This window comes from Lutra lutra, chromosome 7 (assembly GCF_902655055.1).
Source record: "Lutra lutra chromosome 7, mLutLut1.2, whole genome shotgun sequence".
Taxonomy (NCBI): domain Eukaryota; kingdom Metazoa; phylum Chordata; class Mammalia; order Carnivora; family Mustelidae; genus Lutra; species Lutra lutra.
In genome coordinates, this window is record NC_062284.1 from 99275507 (window position 1) to 99295409 (window position 19903).

Here is a 19903-nt window from a genome sequence, read left to right on the forward strand (position 1 = left end):
TCAGGGCCAGCTAAACGGCCAGTGTTCTATGCTATACCACCAGTATCCTGAACTTGAATCAGCAAAAGGAAGGGCCTCATGCAGCCCACACTGGGCCTTGTGGTAGTTACGTGAGGATGGAGCTCTGAATACAGATCATCTAAATCCCTTAACATGACTGGGAAGATTAAAGAAGAACAGGACAGGAAGGAACAGAGTGAATTTAGTACCCTACTGATAAATATGATTTAATCCCTGAAGAAAATCACGAGATACAAACAAATACCAAATGAAGTTAATTTTCAAACCTAATATTTATGTAATTTTTATATCAATCTCCTTAGATATATATGCTAGTTAAAGAATTTCTCTAAAAACACTAGGTTAATTTTTGAGCCTATAGCTCACAATAATAACCTTTTGTACATATAATCTTAGAACACTTAATAATTGATCATTGCCTAAAAGCCACCATAACATGCAAATTAAATAATATACAAATGGTAAATTGATGACATTGTTTTCATGTAAGTAAACAGAAGATCTATGGAGGTAAGACTGCAATATAATTGAACCATTTGGCTCTACTCAGAAGACAGTAATCGACCAGTCTCTGGCTAGCCTCCAAATTGGGTAATAATCTTCTACTAACTAATTCATTCCTTCCCTGTTTTGCAGATGAAATTTGAAAATTATTTTTTACTTTCTGCCTTCAACATAAGTAGAACTTCCAGGTCCAACTAAATATCCGTCGTATTTCATTTCAGTGGTGGCTATATGTCAGTGGATTCTGTGTTTGTATTTAGCTAAATCATTTTATGGCATGTTTCAAATGAAAAGAGTTATGTGAGTGCATTTTTAGACAACTCAGATGTATATGTTATAATATTATTTTAACATTACAGGTGATGGGCCAAGTACATGACAGTAATCTCTTGCTGGGATCAGTGCCAGCTCTGGGGCTGCTACCCAGGAGGTATGATTTGAAGAGTTGTCAGCACTGGGTCCTTCACTAGGAAGGAAGCCAGCGTGGGGAAAGCCAGTGTCAGGATGGAGGGAGAGGGTGCACAATCCAGATGGGCTGGGCAGAGAGACTCCCTGGAAGTGGCTGGTCAAGGGTATGGAGCTAGATGTACAGACTGGACACACAGTGGCCAAAGCAAAGCATGGAGATGACCAGACAAAGGCACATATATCAGAAGGAAAGCTGGGCTTGCTGAGAAGTAGGCAGAAACCAGACGATTCAGAGGAGACCACTGTGGGAGGGGAGGAGTAGAGAGTGCTGGTGGTCAGCCAGGTGCCAACAGAGTTGGCAAGCAGTATACCAGAAGGGGAAGAGGAGCAACTGGAGACTATTTTTTGCTTCATCCTATAAACTTCTTTTGTGCTTTTGGCTAGGGCAGGAGCCAATCAGACAACCAATCCAAGAGGACAGCCATGCTGCAATAGCAGCAGTTCTCCCTGTGCGAGGGAAAAAGCAAAGCCTATTTTCTACAAATGCTTCCCTTTCCAGCCTTTATGCTGAAACTCCCACATGAGATTGATTTATCCTTTGAGTAAAGGCACTGTCTACTGAGGGCCAGTGTTAAAAAAAAAATACATATAATAAAGGAACATTAATTAAAGAGTATAGACATATATAATTTCCCCCTAAAGAGAGAACAACAAGGTTCAAGTAAACTTTGATAGCTGTGGTCATGGAGTATAGAAAAAAGCTGTGATTATGGTTGTTTGGGGGCATGGGAGAGCCTCCAAAAGAGAATAGGTGTTTTAATTGAGCTTAACTGAACTCACACACACACACACACACACACACACACAAGCAACTGAAAAATGGGTCCTTGGATGTTGCCTTCTTAATATAAGTTCCAAGAAATCAATGTGTTTTTATGGTGATACATCCCTATGTAATTTTTGTGATTTACTAAAATATTCTGGGATTTATTCCTTTGATTTTGGACAGGGTTGGCAAGTGGTCTAAAATATACAGTATTTCAATTCTATCGATTTATAACTCTCAACTATAGGGGAAGAATCTACCATTTTGACACCTGGAAGTGATTTTTTAAAATACCATGGTAACCTGTAACAGAAACCAAGCACCACTGGAACTTTATTATAATTGAAGTTTATAATATATAAAATATATAAATGCACTCTATCACCAAAGTTGGCAGAAGTGTAACTCAAGTTATACTTGGTAACACAGCCACCATATCCAGGTATCTTGATAACCAGATTATTTCCTCCTCCTACTTTTGGACTTTCCCATGTTTCCTAGTCATCAGGAGCCACTTCTGTTAGAACTTATCTGAGCTCTGCCTCAGAACTGGCTGATAGAGGTGACTGGGCAAGAAATAAGCAGTAGGTTGTGGTGGGCCAGTCTTAACTTCTTCCTCACCCTCAGCTATGTGTCTGCTTTTTATTTTCCGTGTTTCTGAGAGAAGAGAGATTTACATCTCTGTCCCTTACATTTTAAATGAGTGAATAAGTGTCCAGAATATATAAAAGATCTGAAATTCAACAATAAAGGAGAAATAACCCAACTAAAAATGGCAAGGCTTTTGAATAAACATTTCTCTAAAAAAGATACAAAAATAGCCATTAAGCACATAAAGATGTTTAATATCACCAGTCATGAGAGAATTGCTAATCAAAACCACATGAGACATCCCCTTGCAACCATTAGGATGGCTCTAGACAAAAAGACAGACAATAACAAGTGTTGGTAAAAATATGGAGAAATTAGAACCTTCATATATTGCTGGTAGGAATGTAAGATGATGCAGCCTCTTTGGAAATCAAGAATCAAGGATGTTATCAATGTCAGCAGGATGAATTTTCTTTTGGGTTGATGGTTTTTTAAAATTAATATAAAACATTTATGTGTTGATTTGCCAATGAACACCAATATTTACTATTATGTTTTATATGTACATAATAGGACCTCACTATCAATTCAGATTTTTCCACAACACTTTTATATACAGTGACCAGAGAAATCAGAAATCCACATCCTAAGTCTAACTGCAAAGGTGCCATTTTTGAACACTAACAGAATGGTAGTTACACTTGCTACCCTTGCTTATCATGTTTGTTGAGGCCAGCCTGGAAATTGAGTGATTATCCAAATTTCCATATTTCCAAATTTCTTTTTTCTCAAAGTAGAAAGTAGAGAATATTTTACTTAATACAGAACAATGTTTTAGCTCCACTAATGGCAGATTTGCTTCCATAAGTCAGAAGACAGCCAGATAACATCAGTTGAATGTAAACATCAAGCTTCTTCACACTGTATTGATTGTGTGCTGAGAGCTCTTTATCATATTTCCTTGCTAAGTCTGGGCCAGATGATTGATGGTCAATGAAATCAACAACAACTACTTGTAAAAAGCACCGCAGATTTATCTGCACCATGTAAGATTTATTAGATTGTTTAGGAGTCTGACTTCATGTTTGATTCTATGTGACTATGCTCTTAGGATCCCATTTCATAGATGCAGGAGTGGGAATGGCAGAGGCAACACCATTTTATCATGTTATCCATTTTATCGTGAACTTGTGTGTCTGGGTGATGGCATAAACAGCCCCAGCAGCACTCTGTCGTGTATTACCCATATCCAGAGTAAAATCAGTTGTTGGTTGTTTGTAGTAATGAAAAGAAATTACAGTACAGACAACAAAAAATGGTAGATTCTATTATAGAGTTATTTCCCTCTGGCTTTAGGTGAGTTGTAATTGTAGTTGAGCCTGTGTATATTTGACCTTCCAAGCATTTGCTTCCTACAAAACCAAAAAGCCTGTGAAGAAGAGCTGCCTTAGGTAGAAACTGTTTGATCCCCCCATTCACATTTACTTCCCTCTGCGGCCTGCTTTTTCAGAGATTCAATAATGTCTTTGATGTACAGCATGGGTCAGAGCAACATGGCCCTCTCCCCGGCTTTTCCTGGAGCAGGGGAGAGAGAAGTAAGTATTGGTGTCAAACAGTTGCTTCTTAAAATGCAAGCTGCAAGCAAAGTAAGAGTAAAGAGAGGATGAACAAAAATCTCAATAAAGCGGAATTGATGCTATCTGGCTGGAAAGTCAGCTTCACATGAATAAATCAGCAGTAGATGAGAATTAATCATCTATGTGTACTGGCTAATGACAGAAGGTGGCTATTCCCACACCAGAGAACAATGTTTAGCATTCTACTTCCAAAGCTAATTCTTTAAGGAACAGTTTCTTCTTTGAGCAGAGCTCTGAGTATAAAACACACAGTTCTGGTTCTATGCGAGGCTTATGAAAAACAAACTTCATTTGGCAGTGCTTAAACCCATTCTTAAACAATAGGCTTTTCCGATTCATATATTCCTTTTTGTATTTATGGAAAAGGCGGGCCAGGCACATATTCTTGAAAAGGAATGTATGTATTTTCTTTAACCACCTCAGCAAAAGGTCCAAGAAAAAATGGAAAAGAGACAGAACAGATACTTGCTTACAGGTTTCAACATATTTTTGTGTTTTCTAAGATAGACTTATAAATGTTTTAGATCTGCAGAAATAAAGATGCTGAAAATGCAAAAAAAAAAAAAAAAACCCTGCACCTAAACTTTTATGTAATTTCTTTCTATAAATCTTAAGATGGTGATTTTGTTACATGAGGACAATGAATCAGTGGCTGAGCTGATAGAACCCCACTACTATCTTCTGCTCCTTGACTGGTTCTGACAGACCCCTCCCAAGGGAATCTGGCCTACCCTGTATGCCTCCCAGGATCTGGTCTAGGGAATACTCAATATGCTTGTCTTTCTCTTCCCCCTGCCCTGTATTTTCCTCTTTAAATTTATTTTGTCACAAGGAAACATAGGGGACAAATGACTTAATTTTTCAGTAATTTGCATGCATGAGAACTAATGGAACTCAGTTTATTTGTTATACTACTGTAATTTATAGGACCATAAAACAGCACTTTCTAGGTCATGCATTTCCTGTGATTAGCAGATGGTAGGACAGAATGGCAGTTTAATATGTGAGCTCTGGAGTCAGGCAGCCTGGATTCAAACCCTGGCTCTGCCACTTAAAACTGGCATGACTCTATGATCTCTCCGTACCCCAGTTTTCTCGTAGGAAGAATGTGTGAATTCCGAAGATTAAACGAGAAGGTGCCTGGAAACAGCTTAGAACAGTTCCTGGCATGAGTAAGTGCTCAGTAAGTTTTAACAAAAGTATAAACTTGAAGGCTCCAAATTTCACTATTATTACTAGGCTAATATGAGAAATTTAGAATATTAGAATATTTGCTAATCATTAATCTTCTTACTGACTCTTTTCTTTATTAAACCTTTTCAAACATCTACTAAAAGCATTATGGAGGAAACAAAGATATATAAGAAATAATCTATGACAGTCTTTGTAGGGTCCAGTGGGAGATTCTAACATGCAATTATAATATGGGGGGCTCTCAGCGTTGGAACTCAGAGATGGGAGCTGAGGAGGTAGGTGGATAGAAGATACAAGAGTTTGAGAGCACATTGTGAAAGGGAATGGGACTGAGATGACTGGATCTGTTTCAGACATTCAGGTGCAAAGAGTTGAGATGATGTAAGTGAGTCTTTAGGGACAGGCATGCTGAGGAAGACAGAAGTCAGTGATGCTTATTTATTCAAGACGAGAAACTCAAGACAAGTGTTCTTGCTTCATCAGCGTAAAATGAGTGAGTCAAAATGAAAAAAACTCTCTTTCTACAGTTAAGGAAAAAAAGTATCTCTAATTCGACCCAGCTGGGGTGAGAGTGTTGCTGGTGTAGGAGTGACTCTGGGGAATAGGGAGCAGCACTTAGCTTCCCAACAGCAGGCTAGTCTGCTGCAAGGCTGGTGAGGCTGGCTCAGTTGATCTGAAGGTCTAGTTTAAGAAAATGCTGGAGGACAGGGCTGGCAGACAGGCTAGGTTTCGTCAGCAGTATGTATAATATATCCTAAGGTGAAGTGAAATTGTGATGACTTCCCTGATGATGTGTCAAGTGCATTCTGGGCATTCTGCTTGGGTTTTTCTGAATAGTGTCACTCTGAGAGAGAGTTCTCAGTTTAAGACAAGGGCCCAGTTTACGGTTGTGATGAAACTGCTTGCGAGAACACCCCCAGTAAGTGTTTTTGGCTTTGAAATGTCTTTTGGGATACATTAGACATGCTGCTGACAAAACCTAGATCGTCTCTAATAATCTAGGTACACTGCTGGGGGCCATTTTATCACTAACTCTTCTTCCAAGGTTACAAACTGACTCCAAATGTCATTTTGAAAATATTAGCAAAGCCTGGAATATAACAAGCAAAGCACTGCTCTTTTAACTTTCATAAGTTGTGATATGTTGTCCCAGGAGCACCTTTAGAGTTTTAACCTTCAAGCTAAATCATCTTTTTTGTTTTACTAAGTACTTTAAAAACAATCTATTTCTATCTACTGCAATTTAACAGCAAACTCAATCAAATAAGTCACTTGGCATCATATACACAATGATTAAAAATAGGCAAAAACAGACCAAAGCAGTTAATTCTAATTATATTACCTTGGTATCACTGATGCCTAAACTAATTTTTTCAGTTATTTACAATAAAAAGGGAAGCAACATATATTGAGTATATGTATATAAACACTAAAAAACTTATATTAATTGCTTTTACTTCTATCTTTGGTTTTAATATTCAAAGTAACATAAATTTAACTTTTAATATTTATTTTAAAGATTAACATAAGATTTAAAGATAGTCTTATTTGGGACATTTATCCACAGGCTGGAGTTTTCGAGTAGTCTATTCTGCATATAGCAGAAATTAAGAATGCTTACTTTCTTACTGGCTTATTAGCTAATCAGTGTCTAGAATAGTATTTCCCTAACTCATTTAGCACCAAAAAAGGGTTTCTACAGCTGAAGTGACCATCAGCAGATGAATGGATCAATGGATCAAGAAAATGTGGTACACACACACACACACACACACACACACACACACAGGAATATTATGCAGCCATAAATTTTAAAGAATTTAAAGAATTTCCTTTAAATTCTGCCTTTTGCAACATCAAAGATGGACCTGGAGGCCATTATGCTAAGTGCAATAAGTCAGAGAAAGACCAATACTGTATGTTCTCACTTACATGTGGAAACTAAAAAAAGCTGAATCCAAAGAAATAGAGAATAGAATGGTGGTTGTTAGGGGCTGAGGACTGAAGAAATGGAAGATATTGGTCAAATGGTACAAATTTCCAGCTATAAGATGAATAAGTTCTAGGGATCTATCCAGTATGGTGACTATAATTTACAACACAGTATTATATACTTGAAAGCTAAGAGTATAATTCTTAAAAGTTATCTCTACACACTTACAAAAAAGGTAATTATGTGAGGGGATAGAGATGCTAACAAAACATATTGTGGCAATCATTTCACATATATACACATATCAAATCATCACTTTGTATATCTTTAACTTACCTATGTTATATATATGTTATATACATATACATAAATATAATGTATATATATTATACATATGAGTGATATCTCAATAAAGCTGGGGAAAAAATGAGAAAATAAATAAAAAATAGTTTCCAAAGTCAAATAAGTTTAGAAAATTCTAGATTAGGGGTGCCTGGGTGGCTCAGTGGGTTAAAGCCTCTGCCTTCAGCTCGGGTCATGATCCCAGAGTCCTGGGATAGAGCCCTGCATCAGGCTCTCTGCTCAGCAGGGAGCCTGCTTCCTCCTCTCTCCCTGCCTGCTTCTCTGCCTACTTGTGATCTCTGTCTGTCAAATAAATAAAATGTTTAAAAAAAGATTCTAGCAGTTTTCTTTGCTGCAGAATGGATCAGTACACTGATGTAATAATGTACAACATGAACCACCAGGAGCATGTTTGAGCAGAGAGTCTCAAAATTATTTAAGTATGGAAACTTTGCGGGAACACAATTTGAGAAATTATGACCTAAAGAACAGGTCAAAGCAAGATGTATATCTTCAGAGGTTTCCTGCCTTTGAAAACAAATAAAACTGATTATTAGCAGAAGTCTGATTTCAGAAGCTCTCTGTCCAGCCTATTGCCCAAAAAGCTAGTACAGGCTACGCAGTTAGTGAATGGGTAAATAGCATTAGATTAAATATCATATAATTTCTGCTTCATTGAATCGAAACTGCTTTCCATTTTTGTTTTTGTTTTTGGCATCAGAATGCAGCCTTCTAAGTATAGTATTTTAGAGACAATATCTAGAATGAATAAGGATATTTTCAAATATAAATGTTCACATGTGTTAATTCATATGCTTTTATAAGTGAGGACTTCTCAGTTGAAAGTAGCTGAAATAAACTAGCTAGAGCTAAAAAAGGTGGGGAGGTTTACTGACTTGGGTAACTCAGAAGGCAGGAGGGGGTAGCTGGCTGCACTCATGACATGTTCCAAAGGCTTAATTACTGTTCTCAGAATTCTCTCTCCATTTCTCAGCTCTGTATTTCTGTGGGTTGCCTTATTTTCTTCTACTGATGTAGTGGTAGGAGGAAGAGGCATGGACACAGACAGCTCCTGGCTTTTTTTATTCCAGCTACAACATGTCCAGAGGAAAGCAAGACTCCTCTGTCCTTGACTCAGTATATATAAACCTCAGAAAAGGACTCTGATTGAACGAGCTTGAGTACGTGTTAATCTTTTAAATTAATCACTTTGACCAGGGGGATAGGGAATGATGACTGGTCAGGCCTATGTCCCATGCCCTTCCACATGGCCAGATAAGGCAGGGCCCTGGATTGCAGCCCACCACAGGGACTAGGAAGAGGTAGGAATAAGGTGGTGAGGGGAAGCATTTAACTAGAGCAAGAAGAGTGCTGCTGTTAGGAAGCCAAAAGACAAAAAACACAAAACACTGAACTCCATGGTTACTAACACTCTTCTTTCCTTCTAATAAATAGACGAAATTACCGACAGGAAACCGTGGTTTTATTTTTCTCCCACTCCCAGTCCAACCACAGACTTTCAAAGAGGTACCCATAGTGAGTACAAAATCATGTTATGGCATCTTCTGTCCTCCTTCCTCTACTCAAACATAAGTGAAGTGAGGGACTGCTTTGCTCTGATATGACCATGTTCACCAGAGTACAGGACAGTGATAACACAAACCACTTGGTGGTGGAGCATTGCTGTGGAGAGCAAGCACTGAGCTCCAGTTCTCAGTGCTCTCTCTACACTTTCCTGTCCTTTCTTTCATCATCATCAACTCTACTGCATCACTGTCAAAGCAGCTCAATAGATTAGTGCTGTAGCTGAAATGTGGAAGATGCAAGTAGAGCAAAATGCTTTCTTCTGCACCCAGCATGGCTTCTTCTGAGATTGTACCAGAATGCTGGTCAATGCCTCCCTACCCCCGCTGCTCTCTGAGGCATTCTGTGTGGAGCTTCTCTCTGGGTGTACAGTAAACTAGGAGCCAGGTGTTGTATCATGTGACTCTGTCCCTCAGGACCAGGGCTGGAGGAGGGGAGTGAGGCACTCTCCTCAGATGTGGAATTTAAGGGAGTGCCAAAAACCTCAGGAATCAACATCAATACTATTTTAATGTGGCATTTTTAAAAAATAAAAATTAATGTAAGGATTCTTTGATGAACAAAAGTCAAGATAGGAAACAAAGACAGGACTGATCTTGGTTTTTCCTTTTTTTTTTTTTTTTAAAGATTTTATTTATTTATTTGACAGACAGAGATCACAGGTAGGCAGAGGCAGACAGAGAGAGAGAGGGAGAAGCAGGCTCCCCGCTGAGCAGAGAGCCCAATGCGGGGCTCGATCCCAGGACCCTGAGATCATGACCTGAGCCGAAGGCAGAGGCTTAACCCACTGAGCCACCCAGGCGCCCTTGGTTTTTCCTTTTGACTCAGGGTCTAGTATGGCTCAGCATGGCCATACTGTTACTGATCTTGCCTTTATTTAAAATGTTGACATTTTGTTGATCATGGATTTCTTGCATTTATTTTTATTTTTTAAGATATGGCATTACACTGTTTTTTTTATCTTGATTGCTGAGTTTTGGTGCCCTGTTAAGTTATGCTGCTGAGGTGAGTATCTCACTTGTCTCAGCCTAGGCTTCTACATCTACCTCACCAAAGGGGTTGGGTCATGGCCTGGACAGTCATCAATCATTACCTGATGCAAGCTGAGCCAATCAGATTCTTTCTCTAAAGTTGAAAATGTGAAGAGACACTCTAGCTAGATGACAGTGGAAAATTGTACTAAAATGCCATGCTGCCTCGGGGCTAGAGGAGTCCTGTCAGGACTTGTGCAGGACAGAGAGGCCCATTGCAAGAGAAAGCAGCAGAGATGAGAGAGTTAAATATGTGGCATATTATATTATTTGTTCTAAGTATTTTCCAGCCCCCATTATAGGGTCCTTTTCTGGTGTTCTTCTGTGGGAAGAGTGTATTTGCTACAGTATGGCCTTCAGGTGTGGCCACATGACTTGTTTTAGCCAATCAATATAAGCAGAAGTGATGCGCCACATCTGAGTAGAAAATTGAAGTGCTATTGAGTAGCTGTGTTTTGTTCTCCTCCCTCTATTATAAGGTTGACATGTTCCAAACATGCTCTTTCAGCTTAAGTTCAAGAATAGGAAGATGTGGAGAAGGGCCACAGCTGATTCCCAGTGGGCATTGAGGGGAGTGAGAAATTATATACTATTGTTGTAATTCACTGAGATTAGGAAATTGTTACTGTAGCATAACTTAGTCCAACCTGGCTGATACAGAAAATAAACTTAGTTTCTACCTTTCTAGTTCTGCTTTCCTTGAGAGTTGACTTGTTTCATTCCCCAGGAAATCCTCTGAGATCACCTAAGTGGGTTTTCTGTTCCTTATAACTAAGAGTCCCTGGTAAAATAGATAACAATGATATTATTTAGACCTATTTTGTTCTTAATTTTTACCATGTAATGCGTCTGTCCTCCTCCATGCCAAGGTTGAGTTGTATGCATACACACACTTCGAGAAATACTTAGATGAGAGAATATACTGTACTGAAAGTAAGGATAATTTTTGTGCATTATTCTTATTAGTCAATAACAGGTAGCTATGATAATTTTCTTTTTATGTAAACTGTGACTTGCCTGAAATTTCAGTTAATAACACTGTTTTATGGGATATATGGGAAGAACAAGTTCTGTTACTTCAGAGTGAGAACACTGTCTTCTTTGGAGAATCTGACAAAACAGTGATACCAACTATCATTTTAGCATCGTTATTGAAAAACAAAATGCCTTTGTTTAATATATAAATAAATTTTTCTGTAGTGTTTTTATTCTTTGTGCTTACTTCAACTGAGTATTCTCTGGACCCATGGAGGTGTGTAGTTCACCCTTTTGGGCCACCTTCAACAATAGCTTTTCACTGCATCCTGTACTCTGACAGGAACAAGCAAAGTATCCCAAACTGGAGGATGAGGTTTTTAGGAAATAATTACTGACTAGTGAGACAACAACTTTTGCTTTACATAAAACTCTTCTCTTGGGACGCCTGGGTGGCTCAATTGGTTGAGCAGCTGCCTTCGGCTCAGGTCGTGATCCCAGCCTCCTGGGATCGAGTCCCACATCGGGCTCCTTGCTCAGCGGGGGGCCTGCTTCTCCCTCTGCCTCTGCCTGTCACTCTATCTGCCTCTGCTCACTCTCTCTGTCAAATAAATAAATAAAATCTTTAAAAAACAAACAAACAAACAAACAAAAACCTCTTGTGCCAAACTGAAATGAGTAAGTTATAAACATTTAAATTATTTTTTTCAAAATATTTCCACAAATATAGATTTGTGTGTAGGAAGCATGGAAGTTACGAGATTTGCTTCAAGTTATTAGCAAGTAAGTGGCAGTATCATGTCTGGAATGGGATCCCCTGTCATCTTGCTCTTACTATTATGTCTCAGTACAAAGAGGAACAACCAACTTGTCTGACTCATTCTCCTAATATTTGTACCACTGTGCACAGAGTGTTCTGATTGTACTAGATGTAAATTTTAAAAATATAAAAAACATGAATATCTGCTACCTGTTATATGTATCATAGGAACATCTAGATTATATTGTGTTTACTGCTGATAGTTAACTACCATTTTAGTTACATTAAATAACACACTTTGCTACATAAATATTTGATGAAATGCCAACATACCACAAAGCAGATATTTTTTCCAGAATACTTTGAAAATTAAAGCATAACTGATTAAAATTTTAAACTGTTGCTGGGGTACCTGGATGCCTCAGTCAGTTGAGCATGTGACTCTGGTTTCAGCTCAGGTCATGATCTCAGGGTTGTGGGACTGGGTCCCGCCAGGGGTTCTGCACTCAGGGCAGGAGTTTCTTGTCCTTCTCCTTCCCCCTCTAAACCATCCCCGCCCCCCACATACTGGCTCTTACTCTAAGATAAATAAATAAAATATTTTTAAAAATAAAAAAAAAATTTGCTTAAATTGCAAATCTTCACTTAAAAAAAGTAAAAGAAAAATAACTTTTGAGACAAGATTTAGAGAGCTTAATACAGAAAAGAAAATCTTTGCTCAATGGCACAAATACAACAGAATAGTTTCAAATGTACTGATTCAGTGATTGATAAAAAAAACACCAGGAATTTAAGGATAAAGTTAGATTTAGAAATGTGAATTGCTAAAATTACAAAGTAGTAATAATGGTTCCAATTGCCTGTTTGAAAGTATCTACAAAATTATTTTTTGTGTAGCAATTCTTTATACCAACCTAAGTTGTATGAAGGAATATAGCAAGTGCTGGTACTAAATGAAAACTGTTATCAGATATTTGTCTTTTTTTTTTTTTTAAGATTTTATTTATTTATTTCACAGACAGCGATCACAAGTAGGCAGAGAGGCAGGCAGAGAGAGGGGGAAGCAGGCTCCCCGCTAAGCAGAGAGCCCGCTGCGGGGCTCGATCCTAGGACTCCGGGATCATGACCTGAGCCAAAGGCAGAGGCTCTAACCCACTGAGCCACCCAGGCGCCCCAGATATTTGTCTTATATGGCTACTTCATGCAGTATCACTTTTCATGGATTTTGAAAGTCATATATGTGCAAGAAGTATTTTAATGGTCAATTGACAACTAATGAATTTCAACCAGCTGCTTTTATAACCTCTTCTAAAATAAATTTCAGCCATTTTGTCTTGAATGTGTAAGATGAGGACTTTGTGCTCGAGGGAAATACTTACTCACAGAATTTTTTATCAGTAGAAATGACTAATTAATATGGTAGAACATTAATGGAAACTTTCAGGTCTAGTAATAACATGTGTTGACAAACTAATTGCCCAACTTTGGGAAAACTACTTAATGTAATTCTTTGCTCTCTTATGTTTTGAAAGACATATAAATTCTGGCCCATAGTAATTCTGGCCCATGAGATTTTTGTGGAAACAGAACATAAATGACTATATGAGAAAATCCAGGGTTGACACATTAACAACCTTATTAAGAAGATAAGATGGGGGAAAATGTTCATTGTTCTCCTAAGACGGTAAGCAAATGTTAAAATCTGTCATCATTCTGTCATTTTTTTTGGCAGTTTAATAATTCTGATATTGACTGAACAAAAATTATACCTATCCACTATTTTGGAAAAAGTGTGCAAAAGATCAAAGAAGAAATGGGTTTTTTTTTTCTTCAACAAACCAACCTTCCTTTTCTAAAAGCTTACTTATGTCATGTCTCAAGGGCTTTGACATTATTGTTTTTTTTTTTAACAGACATCCAAATTTCAACCCAGTCCACACCAGTGTCCACTCACAATTTCCATTACCCATAAAACGAATGATTTAACAATTTCAAATCTATAGAGGGCTTGACAAAGACTAAAGGGTTGCTTTTGGTTTTAATGGATAAAGTACAGACTCTTCACGGAAAAACCATGCTGTGGCTTGACCATCCTAATTAGTGTATGACTCTTCCATTCTTTTTTGATACAGGGTGATTAGTTTCTTAGTTCCAAGGTTAGTTTTAGAAGGCAACTTACCATGGGCTATAGTTAGCAGTTTAAGAGTGAAATCATAACATGAAGAAAAAGATTGGCTGTGAACTCAAGTTTTGAAAACTTTCAAAATTAAATATCATTTTTAAAAAGTTAAGTTGAAATTTCTTTTTTTTAAGATTTTTTTTTTTTTTTGGCAGACAGATCACAAGTAGGCAGAGAGGCAGGCAGAGAGAGAGAGGAGGAGGAGGCAGGCTCCCTGCTGAGCAGAGAGCCCGATGTGAGGCTCAATCCCAGGACCCTAGGATCGTGACCTGAGCCGAAGGCAGAGGCTTTAACCACTGAGCCACCCAGGCACCCCATAAGTTGAAATGTCTTAAAAATAAATGCATGTGCCTAGCAGGGCTCAAATTTGTGCTGACTTAAATTTCCATCAGTACAAATAAGATTTAATAGGTTATATGTGAGAACACAAAAAATTGTAAACATGGATCACATTCAATTAATACTGAATTGAGAAAACCTCCCTGATTGCTGAAAATGCTAATATCTTATTTCTTTTCTTGCTGTAAATAAAATACCAATATTCCAGCCTTAACTCCATGGACTCTCTCAGAGGCTAGCCTTTCTAGTCTCCAAGAAATGCTGGGAAACCCTTAGTGGGGCATAGCTGAGGCCTGAACACCATCTTTACTGCCCTACCTGAACCTTGGGCTTGAAACTCAATGATGTGAAGAAAATCTCCCTACAATAATCCTGAATCCCTGCCCTACCCTTTGCATTCCAATCAAGCAAATTATTTAAAAATTAAAACTGAAATTTATACACATCTCCTCAAGAGTGGTTCCTTTCCTTCTAGGCAGGGTGGGCATAACATTATAAAATCTTTTTCCTCATGAATCTTATTTTCTAGTATATGTGGAGGGGAGCAATGGATAAAAACAAAAATAACATGATAATTAAAATATATACCATGCCAGTTAGGGGTGTCTGAGACTAATGGCAGCAACTGTGTTCGGAAGGGTCTCACTGCAAAGGTGATATCTGAGCAACAATCCGAAGGAGGCAAGAGAATGAGCCAGCAAATGAATACAGGGTATTGGGTAAGAATGTCCCAGGCGTAAGGAACATCGAATGCAAAGGCCCGGGGGCGGCGGGGGGGGGGGGGCTGTAAGGCGTCTGCTATTGGTTGAGGGACAGTGCAGCTGGAGCAAACGGAATGAGTGGGACGAAATGAGGTCAGGTCGATGAGTGTACATGTCAAGCAGGTCCTGGTGGACCATTCTAGGCTCTGTCTAAGAAATGCGGGGACAATTGGAGGATTCCCAGCAGAGGAGTGGCTTACCTAAACATTGGTAAAGGCACATCAAAAGGGACCAGAAAGATAAATCTGGTGGTAACAGGTGCCTCAAAGCTGTCAAAGACAACTACTGAAAGGGGAAAAGGGTTGAATCCTGGACAAATGCGTTTGTGGTGGTTGGGAGGATGGGGTCACCCTGGGAGACGCATCTGCCTAGGTTTCAGACCTAGACCACACAGAAACCTTGGTCCTGCTACTTCAGCCCCAGGTCCCTAGCCCCCGGGAGGGTCAGGACCCGCCGCCATCAAGCCTTGTTGCCTTGGCAACCACAGTATTCTTCCCCCCCCCTTACCCCCCCACGCAACACACTCCCCACTCCTCCGCCTCCCGGGAGCAAAGCGCCGGGTCCCGCAACCGCTCCAGCGCGGACCCCGGGTCTGGGCCCGCGCGGCCTCATCAGTATTCCACTCGCGGAGTTCTCCCCGCCCCCTCCGCGAATCACAGCGCCAGTCTATCCCGCAGCTCCAGCGTTCGGCATTTCGCGCGGTCGCACCGCCCCCACTCCGTCCCTGGGGACCGCAGCCGGATCTGCCCTGGAGCATTCCTGGCAGCCCCGGGCGCTGGCGTTCCTCTGCCCAGTTACGCAGCGCTTTCCAGTACGCTGGCGGGCACCTCAGGGTGCGCCTCCGCGGCGGAGAGGGGACGCCCCGGGTTAGGCAGGGCCCCCCGGGAGACCTGTTCTCAGGCATCCCCGCAACAACTCTGGGGATATTCAACTCCCCTGCGCTAGCTATAAGGTCCCCCTGCGCTTCTGCAGTGCACCAGACGGGGGAAGCAGATACAGGAGAACCTGCATTGCGCCCCCACTGGGATGCACTGTGCGCAAAAGGGAGACGGTTGACTGCAAAACCCGAGGACTGGAGGCGAGGGGAGTTAGGGGTGGGTTTTCTTAGGACTCACCTTGTGCAGTTTCCACATGGCCCCCAGAGCTTTGACTTCATGGCTGGAGTGTTTGCCCTCCTCCAAGCACTGGTAGCACACAGGCATCTTGCACTGCACGCAATACATGCTGTGGTTCTCCAGCTCGTGGTCTGTGCAGGTGGAGACCTTGCGCGGGCTCAACCGCCGGCTCACGCGGCCCTGGGCCGGGGGTACCAGGCGGTGCTTGGCTAGGGGCCCTCGGGGCGGGTGGCAGCGCAGGCGGCACGGATCGCAGTAGAAGACATCGCACTGTTCGCACATGACGGTGGCCTCCTTAGGCGCCTTCTCGCAGAGCTGGCACTTGAGGGCTGCGGCTTTGCTCTGCTGGTAGCGGTCAATTACCCCTTCCAGGACGCGGTTCTTGGGGAAGCCGCGGAGCCCCCGGTCATCCAGGATGAGGCTGCGGTGGCACTGGGGGCAGGTGATACAGGAGTTGCGGGGCACCGGGGCCAAGGCCGGTGACAGGTGGGTGGCCGGTGGCGGCATAGCCGGGGGGAAAACGCGGACGCCATTGGGGGACTTCTGGCACGGGGTAGTGGGGGCACTGGCGAAACCCCCGTAGGAACCGTAGCCGCTGTCCGCTTCGCTGTACAGGCTCATCTTGTCCAGGTCCAGATAGTCATAGTCGGAGACCCCGGAGCCTGAGGCCCGACGGCTCTGGGGGGATTCAGACTCCGGGGTCTGTACCAGGATGTTGCGGGCGCACGCTTGACATAAATTGTGAGAGCAGGGCAGGATGATGGGCTCCCGATAGAAGGAGCCGCACACAGGGCATTTTAACTCTTCTTCCATCTCTTCCATGAGGACGGAGCTGGAGCGAAGCAGCAGCAGCTGCAACGGGCGCTTGAGCTGGCGAAGCGGCCGACCGGCCTGTCGTTTCCAGCACCTTGGCCAGCGGCGGCGGCGGTGGCGCCTTCCCGCGTCGCTTAGGCGCCGACTCCCTGTGAGGCGCTCTCTCACCGAGCCACTCTCTCAGTGAGCCACGGGACCGCGACGCCGCGCGCGAGCCCCGGACCGCCCCCTCCTAGTCCCGCCCTACCCTGTAAACAGCGGCCCATTGGCCGGCGGCGAGAGGGCGAAGCTCTCATTGGCCACACGCCCCGTCCTTCCCCTCTCTTCTGCAAGCCACAGGGGGTTTGGTAGCGGACTCTGAGGAAGAGCGAGTCTTCGCTCCTGGCTGCTCCATCTCTGGAGGGGGCCGGCGTGCGGAGGCGAGGGACCGGGAAGGAGGAATTAGGCGGGATGACTCATCCCTCGCCCCGCTTCCTTCCGACCTCCGGTGCAGTCACCCAGGAGCAGGGGGCGTGAGAAACCCCTCCCCGCTGCGAGTAGGCGGGCGGAGGGGGTTGGTGCTTCTCGCCTACTGTCTGCGTTTGGCTTCCAGCTCTGGTCTCCGTGCCGACCTACCACCCGCGAGGGCCGCGCGCCTGCGAGACCCCCCCTTCTCCTTCCGGGGCTGGCAGCTTGGGCTGGCGCCTCACCCAGACCGAGGTTTTTGTGCCGCAGCCCCGCTTTTCTCCCTTCCAGAAAAGCGGTGCAGCGCGGCCCGGGCGCTCCCGCCTCCTGGGAGTCTGGCGCGCGGGGCGTAAGCCCCAGGAAGAGCCTCTTTGCTTCTTTCAGCCTCAGCCCCTAGGGTCTAAGAGGGGATTAATAATAATACCAATTTCTTAGTGTTGCCGTGAAATTGAAGCTAGGCGACCGATGTGAAGGCTCAGTATATTAGTTAACATCTCTGTCGGCCCCTTCATTTCCCGCTTTAAATTCAGGCTCGGCCCAGAGGCTTCTCAGAGTGCGGTGTGAACCTTATGGTGTGAACGTGCCTCTCTCCCCTCTTCACTCTCCCTGCCTCCCAAAACCGTGCTGTCACCCTGCTCTCAGCATCTGGCTGAGCTTCCGCGAGGCCAGCAGTACCTTTGGCTCAGTACGGGTTGCCTATTTCTCAGTGCCCACAGTTTTGTAACTAGCTGCAGATGAATTACTGTGTCACTGCGGAGTCTCAGTGTTTGAATGCAAACAGCATTATTCAGTGTCACGTGGCCTGAGCGTTTACCACAGCTTCAGAATGGTGGGTTGTTTCTGTTTGCTCCAGTGAAGTGCGTTGGGTGATGGTGCTGGTGGAGGGGTGCAGGTAGGGGTATGGGGGCGAGATCTAGTGTTAGTCCTCATATATTAAGCACCCTTCTTCTCCCTCTTACCAAATATTGATGGAGATATCTGGTCCTGTCCCTTGCCCACAGAACTGTTGATTTGATGTTGCAGGAGGAGGAGGACCTCCTCCCCCCCCCCCCAAAAAAAAGAAAAAACAGAAAGAAAAATCTTCGAGTCAAGTGACGGTGACATTCTGAGATAGCATCTTATTTGAAGTAGTACATGGCTGCCTTTTGCTGAGTGATTCATAAATAAATGGCAAAAACTCTTCCCAAGGTCTAAGAAATCTTCCATTTTTCGTCTTCCAAAAAAGAGATAACTTGATTATATGCAACAACATTTAGAATTTAAAAGCATTTTATTGCCTAGTAAAAAGTGGCCCATAATCCTGCCCTTGGAGAAATAGTCCACTAAACTACATTATCTTTCCAAAATCTTCCTCAGTAGTAATGAAAACAGCACTAGATTATTGTTGGGGGAATGGTTCTTCTCATTTTTATTTAAAATTATGCTAACCATAAATGCTATATGATTTCTTCTTTTTTTTTAACGATTTTATTTATTTATTTGACAGAGATAGATCACAAGTAGGCAGAGAGGCAGGCAGAGAGAGAGGAGGAGGAAGCAGGCTCCCCGCTGAGCAGAGAACCCGATGTGGGTCTCAATCCCAGGACCCTGGGATCATGACCAGAGCCGAAAGCAGAGGCTTTAACCCACTGAGCCACCCAGGCACCCCTATATGATTTCTTTTTAATCTGGTTTTTAACTAGCTAAATCCAGAGCGTCCACAGGCATAGGTACTCTGTTTACAGCCATACAGTTTCTTCACGGGGAATTGGAACATTATCTGTATCTGAAGGATGTATCCAATTTATGGGTCCCAAGAGAATTTGCTAATACTAAATAGTTAATTGTTGAGAAATTTAGAAAAGAGTGTCAGTGCCATGCATAATTTAATATATAAAAATCCTTTCCAGGATTTTTGTATGCATTTGGCTGAGAGTCACAGTAGCCTTGGGTCAGGGCTATGTACATTTCTTTCTTTTTTTTTTTTTTTTAAAGATTTATTTATTTATTTGACAGACAGAGATCACAAGTAGGCAGAGAGGGGTGGGGAGAAGCAGGCTCCCCGCTGAGGAGAGAGCCTGATGTGGGGCTTGATCCCAGGACCCTGGGATCATGACCTGAGCTGAAGGCAGAGGTTTTAACCCACTGAGCCACCCAGGCACCCCAGGGCTATGTACATTTCAAAGTGAGCAGCAAATATTCCCTTTATGAGTTTGAACTTGCTTTTCATAGAATTCTATCTGCTATAGATTCAATGTGTCTCCCCAGAATTCTCATCTTGAAATCCTAATCCCCAAGGTGATGGTATTAAGAGGTGGGGCCTTTGGGAGGTGATTGGGCCATGAGGTAGAGTCTTCATGAATGGGGTTAATGCACTTATAAAAATGGCCCAAGAAGGCTCCTTTGCCCCCTTCCACCCTGTGAGGTTACCATGAGAAGACCACTGTCCCTGACAAAGCAAACCCTC

General features: G+C 42.4%; 1 protein-coding gene across 6 annotated transcripts in view; it reads right to left on the reverse strand.

The window, feature by feature from the left end:
• TRIM9 (tripartite motif containing 9) overlaps positions 1-17479 on the reverse strand; it is a 110538-nt gene extending 93059 nt beyond the window's left edge. For 2 of the 6 annotated variants that reach the window (XM_047738461.1, XM_047738460.1), the window contains exon 1: positions 16201-17479. In XM_047738461.1, coding sequence (XP_047594417.1) covers positions 16201-17022 — 822 coding nt within the window. In that variant the 5' untranslated portion in view covers positions 17023-17479. The remainder of the gene's footprint in view (positions 1-16200) is intronic. The other 4 variants (XM_047738464.1, XM_047738463.1, XM_047738465.1 and 1 more) reach the window with 3 other exon arrangements.
• Positions 17480-19903: the final 2424 nt, after the last annotated feature.